Source organism: Triplophysa rosa, linkage group LG17 (assembly GCF_024868665.1).
Source record: "Triplophysa rosa linkage group LG17, Trosa_1v2, whole genome shotgun sequence".
Taxonomy (NCBI): Eukaryota; Metazoa; Chordata; class Actinopteri; order Cypriniformes; family Nemacheilidae; genus Triplophysa; species Triplophysa rosa.
The window spans coordinates 14,521,066-14,544,044 of NC_079906.1; the positions used below are offsets into that span (position 1 = coordinate 14,521,066).

General features: G+C 40.2%; 2 protein-coding genes across 7 annotated transcripts; one reads left to right on the top strand and one right to left on the bottom strand.

The window, feature by feature from the left end:
- Positions 1–500: 500 nt before the first annotated feature.
- Positions 501–22,350, bottom strand: dnmt3ba (DNA (cytosine-5-)-methyltransferase 3 beta, duplicate a). 5 transcript variants are annotated; one of them, XM_057357098.1, is made up of 28 exons: positions 22,276–22,350; positions 15,550–15,659; positions 12,392–12,522; positions 12,120–12,265; positions 11,650–11,848; positions 9,723–11,458; positions 9,421–9,589; positions 8,548–8,616; positions 8,217–8,281; positions 7,613–7,744; positions 7,014–7,091; positions 6,743–6,892; positions 6,383–6,490; positions 5,992–6,121; positions 5,363–5,491; positions 5,200–5,244; positions 5,033–5,112; positions 4,714–4,826; positions 4,432–4,615; positions 4,231–4,315; positions 3,941–4,086; positions 3,682–3,772; positions 3,372–3,520; positions 3,174–3,259; positions 2,943–3,012; positions 2,615–2,733; positions 2,283–2,425; positions 501–1,050 (listed from the first exon to the last, which is right to left on the bottom strand). In XM_057357098.1, exons 3-27 carry the CDS (start codon positions 12,513–12,515, stop codon positions 2,284–2,286), a joined length of 4,545 nt encoding a protein of 1,514 aa, XP_057213081.1. In that variant the 5' UTR covers positions 12,516–12,522; positions 15,550–15,659; positions 22,276–22,350; the 3' UTR covers positions 501–1,050; position 2,283. The 5 variants fall into 5 exon arrangements, with proteins under 5 accessions (XP_057213081.1, XP_057213080.1, XP_057213083.1 ...); XM_057357097.1 differs by having other exon boundaries at positions 501–2,425; XM_057357100.1 differs by lacking the exon at positions 8,548–8,616 and having other exon boundaries at positions 501–2,425.
- Positions 12,655–20,773, top strand: LOC130568321 (transcriptional regulatory protein AlgP-like). 2 transcript variants are annotated; one of them, XM_057357103.1, is made up of 2 exons: positions 12,655–12,890; positions 19,062–20,773. In XM_057357103.1, the coding sequence occupies exon 2, from the start codon at positions 19,137–19,139 to the stop codon at positions 20,064–20,066; it is 930 nt and encodes a 309-aa protein (XP_057213086.1). In that variant the 5' UTR covers positions 12,655–12,890; positions 19,062–19,136; the 3' UTR covers positions 20,067–20,773. The 2 variants fall into 2 exon arrangements, with proteins under 2 accessions (XP_057213086.1, XP_057213087.1); XM_057357104.1 differs by lacking the exon at positions 12,655–12,890 and adding an exon at positions 13,897–14,039.
- Positions 22,351–22,979: the final 629 nt, after the last annotated feature.

A 22,979-nucleotide genomic window follows, 5' to 3' on the forward strand; every position in this document is an offset into this window, starting at 1 on the left:
AGGTTTACGAACTAATCACAGCTGTCAAAATAAAAGTAAGTATCAACCATTGAAATAAATGCATAGCTACGTAGTCTGAACTGTCAAAATAAAAGTCACTATCTGGTAATTGTATGAAATAAACTTAAGTATAACGATTTAATGTCGTAACATTTTGTAATGATATTAAGAGGTACGCTTGTGGTTTTTATTATTTCCTTTTAGGTCCACTTATCATTTTGTTAAAGTTTAAAAAATGTCTTATCTTATTGACCCTCTAAAACGAATGTAGCTCATTCTTTAAGACGTCATATGATACTCTTTCATTGATCTGCTGATTGCTGAACAAAAAATGTGAATACATAACAGTAATCTAACAGGAAAATACAGGAAAAAAACAGTAATATTTTATGCCAAAGTTGGTAAAAAACTAACACTGGACTTCAGAATTAAGTGTTTAGTTTTGGTGAAATATAAATCAAACTAATACATCAATAGAGAGAAACATTTAAAGAGTTGCTGCAATTTTATTTTTCATCACTGATGTTAGTACAAGCATGGAATAATAAAGCTAGTCAAGTAGTCTAAACTATATCAAGTTAATAAAACAAAACATGTCAATCTTTACCTTCAGAAAAGCTGTAGAGACACAGTTAGCATTTCACTTAGCACCAAATGAAATCGGGGTTTTGTAAAAGCCCATTTAACAACAAAAAGAGGTATTAAAGGGTACAAATATATAGTATATTCTTTACACAATGTATTGGATAAAATAATTAGGTGGTTTTAAAAAACCATGAGGCCTGCTGGTGTTGAAAAGACCTGAGGGTGTTATTCCCAGTGAAGTACAATACTGTACCCTCACTTAAAACAGACCAACATTTCACAAAACACATAACATGACAATAAGGTTCTTATTGAGATTTTCTAAAGCTTTGCTAATAGTTAAATACTCGGCGTCAAGACACTAATGCATGAGATGTTGCACACACACATATACTTTAAGTTAGCTTATCGCTTAAACTTAGTCATTCAAACAAGCTTGATGTTGCATCCATATTTGTTTGATTTCTGAAAAAAGAAACCAAAAGCATAGGATTAGCTTTTAATAAAACCAGGCTACTTAACTACAAAGAAAACACAAGAAAATCCTTATCAAACATTTCAAAGCACTTAATTTCACACTGACAGCTTTCAACCATTTGATATACAAATGTATTCATAGACCACACAAAATGTAATAACACTAGGTAGACAAAACGTGCACAAAACAAATTCAGAATTATCAAAATAATTCCCTTCACTGTCATCTAAAACCATCCCAGTTAAACTCACAATTCCACCTACTTGAAAATATATCCTATCAACCTATAGGCACGTACTTTGAATTCAAGCCCTTAACCATATAGCAAGAAGTGGTCCAGAAACTGCAGAGCCACAAAACGACACAGGTTTGTGTTAAAATAATGAGATTAATTGCTAATGCTTTGAAAAGCTGGAGGGTAGTCAACATACTCCTGCCTGTCAACAACCCAATGCTTTAATTAAAATGGCACAGACAACATTTTGTGCTTCAGAATACTCATTTGTGTACTCACTGGCTGAATGAGCTCCTGAGAGCAAAATGTTGTTTTCTTAAAAATCAAGATTTTAAGACGCTAAACTAGGAATCATAATAAGATTACTATTCTCTTCGGTTAGAAGCGATGTTAAATAAGGCAACAATAATTCAATGCTGACTTGGGTATTGTCATGGTGGTCAAACATTCTATATTAAAAAATAGCACCGTGTAACGGAAAAAAAATCCTGTTGTTTTTTTTAATTGAGAAAAATATTTTCACCGTTTAAAATTTGGATCTGATCTGATGTAAAAATATGAAATTTGAAATAAGGTTAAAACCTTTTTCCAGATACCAGACTAGATCTAACTAACTAGATTCATTATTAAATTATTCATTAAATTATAAATAGGCATAAGGAGGCATTTCCCCAGACAATGAACCAATCACAGAATGGCACTGAGGTAGTGGGTGGAGTTTCATGTGGCTCTCTCCAGCATTAAATCAGTTTTAACGTCTACATGCTTAAAAACTACAGTACTTATGATGTACAAAACCAGATCCAAACGCCCGTTTAAAAAAGTTTTAAACAAATGCAACATTAAAAACAGACAAAATATTGAGGTCGGAGTCTGCAGACACAATTAAAAACATTAAAAAAATCTAATTCATTTATCTGAGACACTTTAGGAACTGTGGGTAGACAGTTCCTCCTCATCTAGATGTCTATTGCCAGAACTGACTTTACTCGCAAGCAAAGTAATCCTTCAGTGGGGCAAAGAGGTGTCGGATCACAGGTACACTCCAGGACCGTCCGAGAACCCTCTGTCTCTGACTCCGCCCCATGTTATTCACATCTGTGTAATGCTTGGGGAACCCAAATATTCTGCAAGTGCAGAAAGAAATAAAGCATCAGTCATTTTGTAAAGAACAAAAAATTTGTGCAAAGAACAGTTGATGAATTTTGAACCTGAAAATTCATTTCAAAGACAAACACTGAATCCAAAGTTTGAAACAAATCCATGCAACAAACTGTTCTACTAAAAAAAAAAATGACACTGTAGAAATAACGGACCTCTCCATTTCAGTGCACCACAGATAATCTTCTTTTCCGTTCATCTGCACAGGGAGAGGTCCCATCTTTCCTTGCTTAATGGAGTTGGACTTGGTGGTTATAGTGCGAACTTTGCTGAACTAGAACACAGGAAAATGTTGACATTTTGTAAATCTATATTAAAAGGGAGGTAATAATGTAGATGCTTTGGACATTCTAACATCTTTGCCTAGATGTTAGATATAGCCTAGTTTACCGACACTCTATAGAGAAACTTAAAATTTAAAGGAGGAAACTGAAGTATGAAATCATTAGCAATAGCAATAAACACATTGAATATTTATTTTACCATTGCAGTTCGTCCAGTTTCCAGGCAGCCCTGCAGCTCAGTGTTGTCACTGAGTGAAGAAGCAAGTGGTCTAAAAAGCACAAAACAGGCCTTAAATCACATTAAACAGTAAAACCATTTTTTTCTGCAATAATCTAACAACAATGAAAAAATATTCATGCATATAATTCAAACTAAATATAATGCTTTGTCATTGTACAGTATGTGTGTGATTTTGTGCTTGTTTAATACCGGCTCATTCCAGGCAAATTGCCCCAGAAGTACCGAGCTCTGTGGGCTGGGCTCACTTTCACAGCGTCAACCATCACAGGATTACACTGGAAGCAGAACACATAAAGACACATTACCACCAATGCCATGCACAAAATCACCGGAACCCAAAGCACAGGCAGTCAAAAACACAAAGAAACCTGTTAAACTTTATTTTACCTCCAAGAAGCGGCAGATATCTGCCTTATCATGACCGCTCATGGCTACAACATTTTCGAAAAGCCAGAAAAAGGGTCGATCGTCATCCTCTTTTGGCCTCATCATGGTTAACATGCGGTAGTATTCGAAAAACAGCCGACCGGTGCCTTCTGCAAGAAGACGAGGAAAAAACATAACTTTTTTAAATTCAATAAATTGAATTAAGACAAATTAAAGTCTATATAATAAGTATCAAGCTGCTGAATAATTCTGCAGCTACAGACTACTAGACCGTTTGATTTTTAAGAAACTTCAGACCAGATTTTCTTACCAAAAAGACCTTTTCTGGCTGGATTCACCATAGAGAGATCATTACAGGGGCTTCCTCCAATCAAGAGGTCAAATGGCCCCCACTCCGCGAGCTACACAATGATACATATATTAAAAAAATATTAAAAAAGGGATCTTAACATAGTTGTATATAACCACATAAAACAGTAATGTTTACTTGGTTAATCCAAAGAATGTCATAATGGCATTTCCTATGTAGTTCCCATAAAGATCAGAACGTGAAAATTCCTATTACGTACATGTTTCCTTGTGATGGTCCGTACATCTTTGACATATTCAATTTTGCCTTCGTGTTTGATCATCCCGACAGCGATGGAGTCTTCACAGATCTCAGAGGCAATGTAGCGCTCCACCTTAAAGCCCAGGTCTTTCAAAACCAGGTATCCTGCAGAAAAACACCCACAACAACCCAATCTTCAACTCCCATGATGCATTGCGATTTCACAAACTTTGAAGTAAACAATCAATGCTATTTCTTCTAGTTTTCCTCTATATTAATGTAAAAATAATCTAAAATAGGCAGACAGACCTGTTGCAATTCCGTCAAACAGGGAAATGACTCTGATTGGCCGGCGCTTATGAGCTGAAATGGAAGGATACACTCTATGTGGCTCCTAAAAAGAATTAACAGACACATTTAAGAATCTATATATTAAACAACCAAATGTTACGGTTCTTTATGTTAAATATATGTATTAAATCAAATAGATGAGAGAATATGATGACTCACAAATTCAAATGCACTGTTATTAGCAAAAAACTCCTGGACACGAACGCTCCAGTCAGGTCTAAGCTTGAGAATGCCATAGTTTTTAGAGGGCAGACAAATGTAACAGCTCCACGGGTCGACATCCTTCAGCTTCTCAAACGTTCCCGGACCAACCAATACATTCAAACAGTCTTTACAGAAACACCTGAACAGAATGAAAAGAGGGGAAATATGTAAGACAATATGCATTGATGATTTAGAACATTAAGAGAGAAGAAATTAAGAGAACGTTTGAATTCGAACCTGCAGCAGCTAGCATTTCCACAGAGAATGACCTCCAGCCCACCACAGCACACAGTACAGTATGACTGATAGCCATCATCATCATATCTGTACAGCGTCTCTGTGAAGTTCACCTACATGTGCAGAAATACACAAATGCATGTTATACTTTGACATACACCATGTTCACGTAGCTCACTGTAAACAGTATTGCGTAACCGTGATGGGAACACAGTGCACTCATGGTTTTAACATAATGCAGGTTGGTATGAATAAAATTGCCTGTCAAACACATACTACATAAATACACAGTAATGCATAAACGTGACTCGTGTCATACCCTGCATTTAAAACAAAGGCTTCCCTCAAAGAGAGGATGGAAAATGGCAATGTTGCTGGCTCCACAGGACAGACAGAAATCTGAGGAAACACACAGCCCATGTAATTATCATGTTAAAACGTAAGAATACATGGCTTGACAATATGGATCGGGTTCAAGTGACTCACCTTTAATGTTCTTGCGCTTTACGGTGACCTCGTGCACCATTTGCTCTGAGAAAAAAATACCAGATGTTTTATCGCCAAAACGAAAAAATGTAAATAAATTTAAAAATAAAACAGTTAACTTTACAGTAAAGTTCTGGTTTATGGGTTGGTTGCTAAAGTTTACCTCTGGTGTAATCCTGTGCCGGGGTTTGTTGATTTTGTTTGTTCTTGTAAACATATTTTCTCTTGGCTGGTGGCTGATAATCGGCTACAGAAGAATCTGAGGACTCTGTTTTAGTACTGGCGGAGCTGTCTGCAAAAATAACGAGGAAACTTCAAACTCATTCAAAGAAATGTGGACATTGCTTTCGCAGCGGAACCTCTAATGTAAATGCGCCCAGTCTACCTGACATCAAAATTTGGTTGAAAGTTGGTGGTCTGGTTCAGAGCCATTGAGAGAGAGTCGCGTTGACTCCAATAGGACAGTTTTTTTCACAGCAATGGCGGTTCATGGAGCCTCTCAATAGTTCCTGGAAGTTACTAGTAATGCATGGAGCTGCGGCTAAACAGACCAATTGAGGTAAACTCATTTAAAGATGTTTAATGAATGAAAAAATTGAAGACGTATCTGAAGACTCCATGAATCATGTGACGCTTGAAAAATGTGAACTTCCCTTGTCGCGACTCTCTCAACAGCTCTGGTCTGGACATTATAAACTATTCCTTAATGCTTGCAATGGCAGTATGGTAGTTAATCTGAAAACATGTTGTTGTTGTTTTTTAATTACAGAGAATTGTACTTGTAATACGTACCCACAGAAGGCAAAAAGCCATCGGGACCTGCTGGCTTGAAGCCTCCAAATGCCCAGTCCAGCATGGCTTTTGACTCATCCTCTCTTTTCTCAAAGGAAGGGAAAGTCTTTCCACTGCGGTCCGCTGCCAACTACACAAACACAACAGCATAACATCATATTTTTCATTTAAATATTAAAATGGTCTGAGGTCACAACGGGTCAAGCATGAGACTATGCACTATAAACAATTATCTAAACCTGCTGGTTAGTGCTGGTGGCACGCCCAAACACAAGATACCTAGTAACTAGTAATGCTGGTCTGTTCAGCAGTGAAGAAAGGTTTAATGTTATGCGACGTATTTAAACAAACTGAATTAATTTAGTCAGTGTTCAAAAGATCTGTACTTTACCTCCAGGATTTGGTAAATGGCTTCTTTGTAAGTTGGCAGACCTACGTAGGATTTACTACAAAAGCACTTCGTAAAAGCAGCAAAGGGAAGCAGGCCGTCTGCATGAATCTAGAATGAACAAAAAAAGATGTGCTTTAGTAAAAGTGAACAGCCTTTACACCACCTTTTAAAAGCCCATGAAATAAATAAAATCAAGCACATTTTACAACATTATATTTCAAATGTATACGCTAAAAGTTTTCATGCAGTTTCTAACAATGCAGACAAAGATTTCTCCAATGACATTTATGTTCCAGATAAAAAGTAAGGACAGATTCAGTAAAAAAAAAAAAGAATAAAACACGTTGTATAACTTCTAACCTCTGAAAACATGCCATCTCCAAACCATTCCACACGTCTCATTGCCACAGGAGGCGACCTGCCCTTCCACACCACCACTAACCCAGGCCACCATGAGAAGCCCTTTACTCTTCCCCACACCAGTTCTCCAATAGCAAAACCCTTCCCATCCTGCAGTGAAAAACAGAGTCAGTCAAAAATGTCCACTACAGCCGCAGTCCTGTTTTCTGGCAAAAAAGTATTTCACATTTCTCAGAGCACTCTTACATTAAACAAAACCTAAAAGGTTTACCTGGTACGGTTGCTCTCTTTTCCCAGGTCTAGGGCTTGACGTTGAAACACCGGACGGGGAAGAAATATCATTTTTCACCTTAAAAATAATAAAAGTTACATTTTAGATTAAAAAAACTGCAGGCATATACAGTGCCATCACAATACTTATTGACAACGTATCTTTGACGCTTAATGTGGTTAGCCACAAAAATTCCTAATAATTTCTTTCCAGCTTTACCTCACCAAGGGTAAACAGTCCTCGTCTTTGTACATTATGGTTAAACACAAAATGTGCCCACAACTTTAAGTCTGGAGTAAAATCTTTATGCGTGTTAGTGTATTAGTGTATCATGCACGGCAGTGCACATTATGTACAGTGCATAAGAAACTGCTCATAAGCCACGCAGAAGCAGATGTTATTAAGATTAGGCATGAAATTGCATAGAAAAGCCTATTTAAAGGAGGAATAACAGAATGAAGAATCAAAGAAGAGGAAACCACATGATTCCGGGCTCGTAAAGTCACAGCCATTACAAGCGGCCCGGACAAAACTAAAAGGCAGACCCGCTACACCTGCGATGAGCCACACAGAGCATGTCCAGCTGGGCAGGTACATACCGCCTCGGGCTTGCCGTCCTTGTCAAGGTTCACTGGCTTGCTCCAGGTGCCTGAACCAGCCTGAAAGACTGTACGTGCCTGCGGTTTCTGCCGTAAGCTGCTGTCCCAACCGAATACTCCCCTAACAGCGTCCTACAGACCCACATACAGACGTACATATACATATGCACAAACGTTACACGCACAAATATTACACGCGCACACATTCACACGTCTCCTACAGTGATGTCATTAGTATCAGGGTCCCAAAGTAAAGATATATAGAAAAGGAAAGGATGGAGATTAATAAAGAGGTTAGTGTGATGACACAGTTGGTTTGCGTGTGTGTGTCATTGGTTTTCGTGAGCAATGACCCAGTCAGTCTTGGTCACACGCACCAATGTGAAAAATGAATCAAAATCCTGTTAAAAATACCAGGATAGATATGCGATAAAAGCTGTCTATTAGCCGATATGGCTCATTTTATCAGCATTGTGATAGCATGGGTTTGATCCCAGGAAACCCATCCAGTGGCTTTGGATAGAAGGGACTGGGAAATGTATATATGTAAATGAATGTTAGAACGACATTCAGAAATGATTGTCTTCGCTAAAAACAAAATTACCTTCTGAAATGAGCTACTAGTCCAGATTATGTCATCGTCCACTCCATCTTCCCTCAACTCCATTTCTGCAAAAACATAAAATTAATTTAAATCAAAAAGTTTAACCCTCAGGTATAATTTGATGTATTGTGGGCCATGCCAATCTAAAAAACAAAGCATTGAGCACACAATTACACACAGAGTATAATTACACTACAAAGGATCAGCGAGTAGCCACAAAGAGAGGGAAGACCCACAGACTTTGCCACCAGAAGCAACTCAAGATGTGCAAAGCGTTACTTGGTAGCCATTCTAGAATCATTGAAACTGATCTTAAGGATTTCATTCACACCTCTCTGCCTGCTCATCCTCTCCAGTCGCACCACACACGGCTTCACTGTGTTTGAGTGTAGAAACATCTCTGGAAAACAGCACACTCATTAATCTAACCAGCCTCTGGTGTTAATCTGACTGGATCTTACTGGACTAAACTTTAACACAGTGCATTTACATTTAATGTTACAATTTAGTTAATATTGTTGTACTTTGACTAACTGGCGCTAAATTCAACCATGAGAATTCATTGGTGGAAGTAATCCAAATGTACTAACTCCTAACCTTAGTGATCGTTAAACTGCCTGCTTTAAATGTGAAGGCTTTGCATTATGAACACTTTGAAAATGTGACCCAAATACTACTTTGTAGTAAGTTTAGAACGCTAGAGTTTATTCTGGTTAAGAACCACCCACATCAAACATCAGACCATCATGTAACGCAACCTGCCAGATCTTTTTTGATTTTACATGTTTTAGGGGCATGCAAGTCTGAAAGCCATAATGCCCAGGTACTTTTATTCAGGTATTCAGGAAACCTTTCTCAGAGGCTAAAAAATATGCATGCACAATATGAACAGTTTAAGTAGAAATGTATAATAGGCCTTAAAGGGATAGTTTGCCCAAAACTGAAAATTCTTTCATCATTTACTCATCCTCGTGTCATCCCAAACCTGTATGACTTTCTTCTACACAACACAAAAGTAGATATTTTGAAAAGCATTGGTAACAAACAAATTGGCTTCACTTGACTTCCGTTTTATGGACACCAAAACCAAAATATCTTCATTTGTGCTCCACAGAAGAAAGAGTGAGATTTTAAACAACATGAGGGTGAATAAATGATGATAAATTGTATTTCTGGGTGAACTGTCCATTTAAGGCAAACTCACCTGATGTGTTTCTTGTGGCTCTTTCCATCTTTCCATTTTGAATAGGTGACGTCCTGACTTCAGTGGGCTCCATGGAGGAGTCATCGGTAGAATCCAGGTCTTTTGTGACATCGGTGTCACTTTCAGCTGAACTATCATCCCAATGACAAGCATCGCCATTTTTAACAGCCTGCCAGATAACAAAAATCATTATAGGTGTACAAAGTACATCAAATAATGTATATACATTAAGTAAAATTAGACATATACAACCTACACAATATTTCTAATAATCACAGATTGTTACATATTATACTTTATACCTGAGCAAAGAGCTTTTCAGACTCAAAAGATGGACAAGGCAAAGCTAGGAGACTCAAAACAAGTCTCCTGAAGATGGATGCTGGTGCAAAGGTCTTCAGGACATTAGCCCAATACAGTTCCAGTGAAAGGGTTGAAAATGTATCATCATCCTCAACAAGTTGGTACTCCAAGAACTCATCTGTGAGCTTAGCAGAATCCTCAGATTTTTCACAGAAACCAAACTGTACAGCAAGTTCAACAATACTCTTTCCCGTGACCTTTAACCTTCCTTCTGGACTGAGCAGTTGTGACATGCTCCTGAGCACACCATCACTCAGAGGTAGAAAATCGGCGATGGAGGTAGTCAGTGTTTTGTAAAACGCTAAACACTCATTATGAAATTCAGTCAGAGGGTTTTCTAGTTCCTCTTGTGCTGAGATGAAATCCTCGACTGCCTCACCCAAACCGAGCTCAGCTGCAGGAAGACAGAACGCGGAGTTCTCCATAATGGCTGCATTTCGCTCTTTCAGGTAACGTATGACTGCTTGAGGGCGAAGAAAGCTGGAGGCATATGATCGTAGCAGTCCGCTCGCTTCTCGAAGGATCTGCTCAAGATCAGCACGAGCAGAACCTTGGCAGTGTTGCAGGCGTCGCCCGAAAGCACGGAGCGGTCCAAGGATGTGATCCAGAAACATGAAGGTGACCCGGATTTTAGGGTTCTCCAGTTGGGAACAAATTTGTTTGACTTTATCTTTGTTCTCATCGCAGGATGCAAAGTATGACACCAAATCAGTCCACATTCCAAGCATCCTCTGAACAAGCGCACAAAAATCTTCACAGTTGCTTGTAACAGATGGACTTTGTTCATTTAGCCCATCAATGCCAGCAAACAGTGTCTTGAGATTGTCATTACATGTGGAACAAGTCGAGTAGTGTCCATAGATGTTCAAAATAAGTTCCTGAACCTGACTGGATTGAGCAGTTAGAGCAGCATGACAGGCCGAGTCTGGTAAACTGTAAAGTCCAGCAAGATTAACCACCTTTGGGTTGAGTTCCTGAATCTGTGAGGCGAAACTCTCTGAAGTTTGATGATCCTCATCATCAATGTAGTAAGCTACCATGTTGCTGGGAGGGAGCTCAAACTTTTGCAGGATGCAGAGTAAAGGTGCGGATGCAGAGCAATCCGAGTCTTCAGCCGAAGGCTGAAAGACGTCAAGTATACGGATGCAATATTTTGCTAGCTTTTCATCAAAATAACCCACGAGCACCACATGGCAGGTGGTCCTTTCTCCACTTTCTCCATTTAGTGGCACTTGACCGTGCACGTAAACACTGTACGGGTTTAACTTGCAAGTGGAAACAATGTCATTCGGATACTGCAGTCCTAAGATATATCTTGCTGTCCGTTGGGAGACGGTATTGATCCTGGAGTGTAAACTGGTGAGGCAATGAGTCTGAATGAAGAGCAGCATGGACTCAGTACATGAAATGGAGTCTTCAACCTGCTTTCTCTCAGGTGAATTAAGTGAACCCATCTCATGCTTTACGTGTCTTTGAGTCTTCTGATGTCGTTTCATATCGAAAAAGCCTGTGTGCAGAACGACGTTGATGTTGCACAAAGCGCAGTAAGCGCAGTTGTCCCCGAGATTGCTGTGCCTGACCCACGGATAGGTTTCTTGCCATTGAGGATCATAACTTACAACCCGCCTTTTTCCATTCAATTCCTCATTATTGTCAGATTCTGGTTTTACTATGGCTGTATAACATAAAACATGCAAGATTAGTGTTTGTATTCAGAATTATTAAGCATCAATTTTTTTATAAATCAATAGAAATGTCATAGGATAAAAATCAAAGACAATGTCCCGACTCTCCTCTTAAGTAAACTATATTTACTTTTATTAAACAAGCATATAAATGAAACTGGAGGCAACAATGAAGACTGACCATAATGTGAAGATCTCCAAGATTTTGAAGACTTAACAGGAATATCCACCACTGCAATATCTTGACCATTACGGGCTTCAACTGGGTTGTATGGCCCACTTCCTTGTCTCTCATTGGCAAAGAAAAATTTCTTGAACCACTTCAGAAAGGACAAATTGGCTCTAAACTTTCCTTTCACAAGGTCCTCCACAGGAATTGACTAAAAGAGACAACAAACCTTCATTAATGCATTGTACCGAGCTCAAAAGACAACCTCTCTATTTAGTTTGATTTGTTTTTTTTTTTAGACAACTCTACCAAACAGGTAGTCCAACAGATGTTGGACACTCAAACAAAGCAATGTTGCAAGCTTACAGTTGTTTTTGTACATTAACTATATGGGATTGGCAAAAAATTGCTCTTAAAAACATCAGTGTCACCAAACACACAAAATTATTTAGATAAATGAAATTGAATTATGCAAATCTGACCTTTGTGACACCTGCTTTCGCAAAGGCTGCCCGTAGGAGACTATAATTCTTCTTGAAATCAGCCTTACTGCGGGCCTGAAATGTCACTTGGCTCAGGTCAATGGACCTCGGGAAGAGACAGTCCATGAGCTGACAATAGCATGCACCTGAAAGGCACGACATGCATTAGATTAACCCACCATCTTCCACCTATATTCTATAACTCAAATGTAAACAATAAGTACAATATAAACACATACACAAAAATACTCAAAACAAGCAATGGTCAGTACCTGAACGACACTCCTCCACTTGACTAAACTTGGTGTGTAATGTTTCATTGATCCAGGCCACAACTTCATAGCGGCTGCACTTGTCATCAGGGTTATTAGGGTCCAGACTAACATTAGTGGCCATATTATGCCTACATCAGTAAAATAATATTATGATTATAAGAATAGTATATGTGAGAGAACAATTCGGAAGCAGTAACTCAACTGTGATGTGATCATACAGCAGTGTTTGTATTTGAACACTTCTGGGTATAATGGAAAAACAATCAAATAGTAATGCAAGTGTTCACTTTTTTCAAACATTTTAAAAAAAATCAATGGCTTTTATTGTGAAAAGTGTAGACTGATGAACCAAAGATTGTGTTGGGAAGTTAATCTTCACGTGAACCTCAAATGCAAAATCTTAAAGGTCTAAGGCTGTGTCCCAATTCGGGGGCTGCGTTCTTTTGAAGGCTGCATTTTAAGACCGATTGCGTCACAGCAGCGCGACTGAAGGCTGGTAAGGCTGTCCCGATTCAAAGGTTGCTTCAAATACAGCCCCAAAATGCGACATTATTTCCGTGGGTTTTTAAGGATAGAACGAATGTATCCTTTACAGCCTCGGCTATCCCGAGATTCATTGCGCGCCTGTAACGGCTTGAAATTTTTAAATAATCATTCAAAACTTTAGTTAAAAACAAGTATGTAATTCACAAAAACGGTCCATTTCAGTGTTTTATTATTATATATGATATTGTTCATTAACATTATTGGTGCATTATTGTGTTTTAAATTTGTAGGATTGGTTAATTTAATATACTCTTGGGCTGTTTTAATCTACATAACCGTGTCATATTCTCTAAAATAAAATATCATTTTTCTGGCTCCGTATTTGTTCATTAAAAAAAAGTCAGAAACGTCTCTGCTGTGTCCTGCTGCTTTCGCCACGCAACATGAGCAGCAGGTGACGCAATTAGGAAATCCTCTGCGAGGCTGGACAGTCTCATTTCAGTTCGGTTCTTGGACTTTTGAGGCTGCGTGCTTTGAAAAACAAGTACTCGTTTTTAAGTCCGCAACCTAAGAAGGTTGTATCCCCCGAATTAGGACACAGCTTAAGTCATACTGCATTTGCTACAAACAAAAAATAAAGTAAAAGCTACAACCACAATCTTACATCGCAGTACGTATCTACGTGAAGCCACGTTTTCACACAAACGACGTGACCGGAAGTACATTGAGTAACACGGAAGAGCGTGTTTCTTGCATGCGTTATTTTCTTATCAAATGTCAGCTTTGAATTAAATATATTGTTTAAATATGTCAACTGGACATATAATATCAAGATGTATATTTATATGAGCGACTATATCTACCGGATGTGATCGAAGCAAAACTGCGCGCGCTGCTCATTGCTGTTTAGAATGGACGACTAGGGTATAGATTAGTAGTTAAAATCCACTATTTCGTTATTTACACATTGTGTTTAATGCTCTAGCCCTGGTAATTCACATTTTCCCCTCCACAGAAGCTTTAGTCGTTGAAGTGGAAACAAAAACGGCAGTTTATTATAGTGAAGAATGAAGATTTCAAGAACAAATTGTGTTTATTTCAACTGCCACTAGGTGGCGAATCGCGACAGTCGTACCACAGCACACCGCACCGCTACAATGTAAGCCACGAGCACACGCAATTTCAACGCTAAAATTACAGTGTCCGTCCACCCTAATGTACTGTGCATGCAAGAGTAGTATATATTTTATTATCAACAGGATTGAGAGGTAAGAATTATTAGGCGCGTGTTGTTTTCAGATCGCCCGTTATCTGTATAGGTTTGAAGATTGCAATATAACGAAATTATTTATTGCACTTATTTAAAATAGACTCATGATTAATTTTAACGTTTAGAATGTACTGTAGGGTTTTAGAGTACTTGTCACTTATTATGAAATGCAAATAAAAATACTCTCACATTGATATTTTATTTTGAATCTAACTTCCCAATGCCATCCTCATATGCTGGATATTAGGTGTGTATGCTTATAATGAATTGGTTAACCACAGTCCATAGATAACAGTCTTTTAGTAGCTTAAAAAATAAGTTTGCCTTTTTAAACAGTAATTGTAGACATCACTTTATTGATAGGCTACTTTATTGTATCATACTGGAAAAAGCACTCCCTTGCTGCACGTTGTATAGTATAGTCACGCCCCTAAGCGGAAGAACTGTAGCATGTTTTGAAGAGGCTTGAATGTTATGGCTAGAAGGGATACAGCTACTTCCACTGGGCATGCGCACTTCAATACCGCATGATTTTTGTCACGCCGACAAGTTAATTACTTTTTTTATTGTAAGTTTAGGGTTAGGGTAGGCGTTAGCTAATGCAATTTATTGTAATTTTATGGCGAGATTTCGCATCACTTCCGGCCGTAGCTGTATCCCTTCTAGCCATAACAGCCTGAGTTGGGTTTCTTCCGCGCCAGTACACACGGGTAAAACACTCCTCCCAGATCACGTACAAGGAGAGAAAATCTCGCGGGGTAATTTTGCCGCGAATGCTGCATGCTTGAAGTTAAGGTTTTACTTTAGGTTGTTTAACCGGTGACACTCTGATAGAAGGCAGATCGCAAAAAAGCGTGTGCACGAAACCGAACAAATTCTATTAAAATAAACATGGCATTATAAACAACAAGGAAAAGCGTGCATTTCATGTTTCAGAATTAGATGTTGCTTATCGACAGGAAGACATCAAATAATGGTGTTCGCTTGGTATTTTAGAATCTTGTCACTGAAACATGTCTTTGTTGTCTTTTTTGAACCGTCTAAAAACAACTGGATTGATGGTAACAGAATTGTTTAATGTCTGTATTTTAACCTCCTCGCTTTAACCAAACGTATACATTGCAAGTTAAGATCCACATCCATGCAATACTACTGTTCTTGTTTGCCGGTTACTTTAATATAAGAAACTTATTTCAGAAACGACGTTCTCATTGTAATAAAATCGAATGCTATTGTCAGTAAGTCTTTGTGTCTTTGTAGCTGCATAGGTCGCTAAAACATGTAGCAAAACTGTATCGAAACATGAAACGTATAAATGAATTATGCTACAATAGCCACGTAACTATTCGCGTAATTTGCAGAATCAAAACATGCAATTAAAACATTAAATCTGTCCTACCTCTTTTGAACCTTGGTCCCGAAACCTCGCTACTCCTCAATCCAGAAGGTAATCTCCAAGCCAACCCAGTGCCTTCCCCCAACATATGCATTTTGCTGACAACGATTGGCCTGTAAAACCAATATGGGAGGTCCCAAATAGTCAATAGCTACTTGTTATTATTTCAGTAACGTACAAAATTGCGTGCTGTGAAATAAACATTTTTTCACGATTACAAACGTATTAATAATTCTGTGTCTAGTAGGTTATTTTTATTTCTAACAAGAATCGAAATTTGTTCAACTATCACAGCTACCGTTTGTTCCAATATATAGTATTAGGCCTATTTTTGTGTTCGTGTAGTGGCATCCCTAAATAATCAAATGATAAATTTTCGTTTACATGGGCGGCAGATTATGTGAACCCGAAAAACAAACGCGACGCTGCGACGTTAAAAAGTTCACTGTCGATCGTCGCGTAATACCCTCGCGAGTGGTAACAAAAAGTCTAAATAACATGACAAAGATATCATTTATAATGTATTTCGACCGTCGCATAACGGTGATATACAAAACCATAGTGACGGTTTAGGTATTCTGGTGCTTCTAACTTTTGGGTTCCTTTTCACAGTTTTTGCCAGTAATTCTAAACGACGCGGGCAAATGGTCGTGTACTCCCATCGAGCATGTTGCTTTTATTTCTGGCATCATTTAGTATTCGAATGTTATGCCTTTTTATTTCGTGATATACTGTGCTTGTAGCTGAACACAACAGCAACTGGCAATTTCTTTATTATGCAAAGCGCACAAAAGTGACAAATAGTATCACATGTGGTCCCATTTAATCTGAAGACCTAACAATAGGAGCCTGCCTGAAGCTGAAATGGCGGGCGGCGCGACGTTTCTGACTCGCTGGGAAATCGCTGCCGCCATTTTGGAAATCCGATTATTTTTTTCCTTAAGTGCGCGAGTGAAGTCTTTAATGTTGTCTTTTCACGTGCTCCGCATTATCTTAAACATGAGTTTCCTAGTTAAAAACTGCGATTCATGTGCAATTTTCACCTAGGAAACTCATATTTCCGATAATTCCGAGAACACGTGAAGCAGGCAGCATTTAACAGACGTGAATCCCTCGGTTTTGGCCAAAGGAAACTTCGATTTAGGCTTCTGCAATCTCCCCAAATGCAATTCGAGTGTTACATCACAGCAGATCACCTGATATACCAACACATATATTTACTAGCCAGGATAATTGTATAGCAGTAACAGCATAATAAACAGGAAGCAGTAAATGAAGATTAGCATTGTGAATGCATAGCCTATTGTGTGTGCGTGTTTCTATACATTGTGGGGAGCACACAAGGATGGTAAAAGTCTAAACCACATTGTGGGAAGTTGGGAACTGGCCAACTGATTTTGCCAAGTGAGAGATGTAGGCTACTTGGGGCAACATTGTTGACCCTGGGACAAATTTTTTGTAGAAAAAGCCTAAAATACCACCCTAACCCTAAATACAAACCCTAAATTATCAGAAGGAAATGATAGGTGCTCAAGCCCATAACCCTGTTTGTAAGCTTAAACTTCACATGAACTGTAAACTAATCCCTAAAATCTGATTGAAATGTTGTCCCACATCTCCCACTTGGCAAAACCAGGAAAGCCCTGGCCAACAGTCCCTATGGAGGAAATTGGTTATTAAACATATAAAATGATGTTTATTTGAAAATTAGGTTAGTAAGGGTAAATGTTATATTGGATACACTATGTACAGTATAAAAGTAATTATAAAAAGTGTAACTATTTGTATGCGACCATACAACTGAATTTGATGTATTCCAAGCAAAACATATTTTCCTATCAAAAAGTATTTACCATCATTTTTGTAATAGGGCAGTCTTTGTTGTATCACATTTTTGTGCAACATTTCTTGGAGCTTGTGTTTCCTATCTGTCGTGGTTCCATTTAAATGGCCAATGAAACATGAAGCGTTTGTGACCACCCTTTTACATGGGTATTGATTCCCATGGTTAATAAAATGAGGGTAAACGCTTTTGCTGTGATGCTTCTTTATTGGAATTGGCAACAGAAACATGGGTGAAATGGTGGCTTCATAACCAATTTGACAGGTTTGTGCGACAGTCAGGTGCGAATTGCAAGATTGCATGATTCTGTCTTGCATTCTATCTTTATATGATTCGGAAATATATGTTAAAGGAGTCATGAATTAAGACATCAATTTTAACCTGAGTTTTTGTTATATAAGAAGAAATCGTATTCAAGCGAACATCCTGTAAGTGTCAGAACTGAAAACGCATTGTTACTGAAATTACAACTGTTATTGACACCAGGCCCAGCGAATGCCAGGTCCTGGAATGCACGTATCTATAGATAGGTTGAACACCGCCTCCACAGAAGAATATCAATGACTACTTCTGTAGCCCCGCCCACTGGTTCGCGCATGACAGTACTGAAGTAACACAAATTGCGCGGAACCAGATAGAGCGAGCAAGCAATAAACATGCCGTTAAAGATCGCAAAATATTGTGCAGTGCCTGGTTGTGGAAGAACACAGTCGCTGCATAATCTTCCATTGGATTGTGGTTGAAGTTTATTTTTAAAGACGTTCCAGCTCACGTAGGTAAAACGTAAAACGTTCGCTTCATTTCACCGCGGATTCCTTTGTGAACAAGGTACAGGTCGACGCTGGATTTGCGGAGAGACTAAAATGAAAAAGTAGTGCTGTGCTGTCAATATTAGATCCGATAGGAATGGCACAGCAATCTTATGTGAGTAAAACATATTTGTACTATGCGTCACTATTGCTATGTTAGAGATCGCTTGATATGCCCTGTTAGCCCTATTCCACGGGATTATTATTACCTGGGGACCTCATTTGTAATAATTGCAGAGGTTGTCTGTGATCTTAATCCCGTGCGAATCGGCCATGTCTGTAATATGTAAAGTAAAAATTCCCCCACAAATTACCCACCATATTTTGACGAACACCGAGGTCCTGTAATAATATTAGTCCCGTGCGAATCGGCATCTCTGTGATTTGGCGGGCTCATATATAATTTTTCAAGGTTTTATCATGGTTAGCAAATAATGGAGGCTGTTTGTCACAACTCTGTCCTTCCTATCATGAGGTTTCTGGTCTGTGGACAGAGTTGTGACGGTGCCATATCTTTTGTGCTTGTTTTGTTATGTGTGGAAGACACGTGGCCATTGTTGTTCACTTTGCGCTGCGTGTTCTCTTGTCATGTCGTTCAGCCCCGCCCTCCTGTCTCCCATAATCATGCCCGTTGTGTGTGATCTCTGTCACCTGCCCGTCACGTCCCTTTTGTAATTATCCCTCGTTATTGTTCCCTTCATAATGCCCCTTTGTTCTCTGTCTGTTGCCGGTTTGTTGTCTAACCCGTTGTCGTCGCTTCATCGTGTCCTTGTATTAGTAAGTTTCAACCTGTTCTTGTGTCACTCGTTTTCTCTAGTTTATTCCCCCACGTGGGAGGTGTTTATTTTGTGTTTTGTCTGCAGGAGTACGCCCGGGAGTTTGAGACGAGGAGGGGTACCTTCCCTGAGGTGCTGGTGAGTGCCTATCTGGTGGCCGGGATGGATAATCCTCTACCCCTGGCTGAACGGGAGGAGCTGATTTATCTGCCGTTTTCTCGGTTGGTGGATCAGCTGCACTCTCGAGAGAAGCGGCTAGATGGCGTCGCTTCCAGCTGCCCCCAGGACTCCTCCCGTTTCAGCCTGGGTACTGTCCCGGAGGACCACGTCCTGGTCACCGGGGCCGTGGGGCTCTCAGTCCGGTCCATCCCAGCATCCTCAGGTCCGGGTCCTCCCAGCCTCCATGGAAGGCGTGGGAGAAGGGAGTCATGGGACTCCCCATCTGACTCCTCCGGCGCGGAGATAACTAAACTCCCATCTGCATCTCCGCAGCCAGCCACGTACCCAGTGGTCCGGCCCCGGAGAAAGAAGAGGAGGAGGGGGTTGCTGCCTTTTCCGCCAGCACCCCATCCAGCGTTCCAGCCGGCAAACCAGCTGGTTATCCAGGCGGCACCCCAGCCGGTGTTCCAGCCGGCATCCAGTCCGGCCCAGCAGCCGGGATCCAGTCCGATGATCCAGCCGGCATCCAGTCCGGTGATCCAGCCGGCATCCAGTCCGGTGATCCAGCCGGCATCCAGTCCGGTGATCCAGCCGGCATCCAGTCCGGTGCAGCCGGCATCCCAGCCGGTGATCCAGCCGGCGTCCCAGCCGGCGTCCCAGCCGGCGATCCAGCCGGCCATCCAGCCGGCGTCCCACCCGGCGTCCCTGCCGGCCATCCAGCCGGCGTCCCAGCCGGCCTTCCAGCCGGCGTCAAGCCCTGTCCAGCCGGCCTTCCAGCCGGCGTCAAGCCCTGTCCAGCCGGTCTTCCAGCCGGCGTCAAGCCCTGTCCAGCCGGCCTTCCAGCCGGTCTTCCAACCGGTCCCTAGTCAAGCAGCCAAGTCGGCCCGGGGAGACCCCCAGGGTCAGGGACTGTCCCCCCAGGACTCCCCCTAAGTCCCCTTGGACTACGCGCCCTCGAGCGCAGCCGGGGACTAGAACTGTTCCCCCCTTGAACTCTTTTGTTCCCCCACCCCTCCTCCCATGTGTGTTATTTTTATTGGCCCACCCCAACCCCATCCTTGTCTCTTCTATGTTACCCTTAGTCTGTTCTGTGTTGTGTTTATGGTGTATGTCCTTGTGTTTCTCTGTTCTTGCCCGCTGAGGATTCTCCCTTGGGATGCCATGGGTCGTCCCTTGGAGCGGGGGTAGTGTCACAACTCTGTCCTTCCTATCATGAGGTTTCTGGTCTGTGGACAGAGTTGTGACGGTGCCATGTCTTTTGTGCTTGTTTTGTTATGTGTGGAAGACACGTGGCTGCGTGTTCTCCTGTCATGTCGTTCAGCCCCGCCCTCCTGTCTCCCGTAATCATGCCCGTTGTGTGTGATCTCTGTCACCTGCCCATCACGTCCCTTTTGTAATTATCCCTCGTTATTGTTCCCTTCATAATGCCCCTTTGTTCTCTGTCTGTTGCCGGTTTGTTGTCTAACCCGTTGTCGTCGCTTCATCGTGTCCTTGTATTAGTAAGTTTCAACCTGTTCTTGTGTCACTCGTTTTCTCTAGTTTATTCCCCCACGTGGGAGGTGTTTATTTTGTGTTTTGTCTGCTGACCTGTTTTCCCCCTCGTGGGATTTTGTTTTATGTGCTTTTGTTTAAATAAAGCCTTTTTTGTTGCTACTCCTCGTCTGCATTTGGGTTCTGACCTTCCGTTCCGTGACACTGTTTTGAAGTGTTTTGATATATTATTTCGGGTGCTGGGTCATATCCATACCTGCACTGTCGTTTTGGCCAGGAGTCTCCCGTTTGTTTATTTTTCATGTAAACTCCCGTAACATTTCAGACCCGCGATCGCGGAATCTTCTGTCCGGTTCGCGATCACAGGTCTTAAATGCTGACAGGTATGGTCATATCATTAAACACCATACAACTATAGGCTATACAAACTATAAGCAAAGCCAGTAGTCAGTAAATTTGAGTAAAATCACAGGCTTCACTTATCCCGTGCAAATGTGCCACATGAAATATAGATGTGGGAAGGTAATTTCTAAATCACATGAGGTCCCCAGATAATACTTATCCCGTGCGAATGTGAAAATGCTAATGTGTAACCTAACGTTACGTTCAATGGAGACCATTGCGTCTCATCCTGTTTTTTTATCATCGAAACAATAATTTGTATACACAGGCAAAGCAGCTGGGCAGGCAGGACAGGTGCACCTCCACCCATCTTTCTTCTTATTCTTTCGATCTTTCTTTCTCTTTCTGTTTCCCTTCTTTTTCGTTGTTTGTTTGTTTGCAATGAGAGGAGGTCCACAGAATTCAATAGTGTTTAGAAAATGCCAAAGTTTTAGCGGCCATTAAGTGGGCCAATGATAGGTCTTCCATTTTCTCATCCACTTTAATAACCTTAGCAAAGGAGAAGAGAGAATCAGGGAGCCCTCATCTGTGAGTGACACTCATGTTTAAACAACAATGGAAATGTGGGGGAAAGGTGAAAAACTGAATTAGTAGTAACAAGCAACAAAGGAGACATGAGAGAGAAAGTAAAAACAAAGGCAATGTGATCCTTTTGTATGTTTACTTTGTACTTGTTAATCAAACTTACTAAAGTTGTTTGTCCAGTGGAACAGGTGAGGGAAGTGAGTTCGTAACCAGAAGTAACACAGAAAGTCAGCGATCAATATCATAGTCTCCACTTAAAAAAACAACAGAGGTCTTTATCTTTTCTGCTTCCTGACCCCCAGAAGTTTGCTGTCTGAAACGGAAAATGACGGTTTCACAAACTACCTCAAACCCTCACATAAATCTTTCTTATCCATAAATCACAATGTCTCTTTTGACATGCCTCAAAAAGTGACCATTTAACTGTAGTTAGAGCCGTGCCTTTTCTCTTTTGGTTATTTTATAGTCATCTGCTATGTTAACTGGGATACTCAACCGACAGAGAAGTTCTCTGCAACATCTTAGTCAATTGAGAATTGTAAAACACTGTTTAAAACAACAAGAGACCGATTGAATTAGTAGTAGACAGTATAGATTTTTCACGTCATGCAAAACTACCCCGATTCACTATGAGAACAAAAAAGTCAGAAGTGATTCCTAACAGAACATTCCACGTTCACCTAAGAACCCAAAGACCACACCAAATGAGTGACATCATGCTGACCTCGCTATTGAGATGGTAAATCCTATCTCACTCAGGGTAGAGCCATGTCTGTTCAAGACCACAGCAGGGTCACAGGGGTTATGGTTTGCTTTTTGTTACTTATCAACCTACAACACCCTGTATGAAAGAGAGTATGGGTGTTACCTACTTCAATAGAGTTTAAAGGTCCAATGTGTTATTTTTTGGAGAATTTATTAACGGAAATGCAATAAAATCTACATAACTATATGTCTTCAGAGGTGTATAAAGACTTTACATAATGAAGCATTATGTTTTTAAATCCTCAGAATGAGATATTTCTATACATACACCGTGGGTCTGCTTATATGGAATTCGCCATGTTGTTTCTAGCCCTAAATTAACAAACTGCTCTACAGAGTGCTTTTCGTAAATATGTTATCTCCTTCGGCAAAGAAGTGAAAACGTGGCGACATCTTAGTTGTGTGTCAGCAGCCATAGTGCTTCTAAAGGTAGGGGTGGAGTGAGTCTTTGGTTGCAATTTGCAACCTCACCACTAAATGCTGCTAAATTTCATACACTGGACCTTTAGGGTTTGCTTATAAACAGCTACAATATCCTTACTTGCATTAAACGGGTGTATAATACATATACTAGTAAAAATATAATACAATAATTATGCACAAAGACACACAAACTATAAAACAATAATTATATTGAAGAACTGTTGCATTCGCAAACCTAGT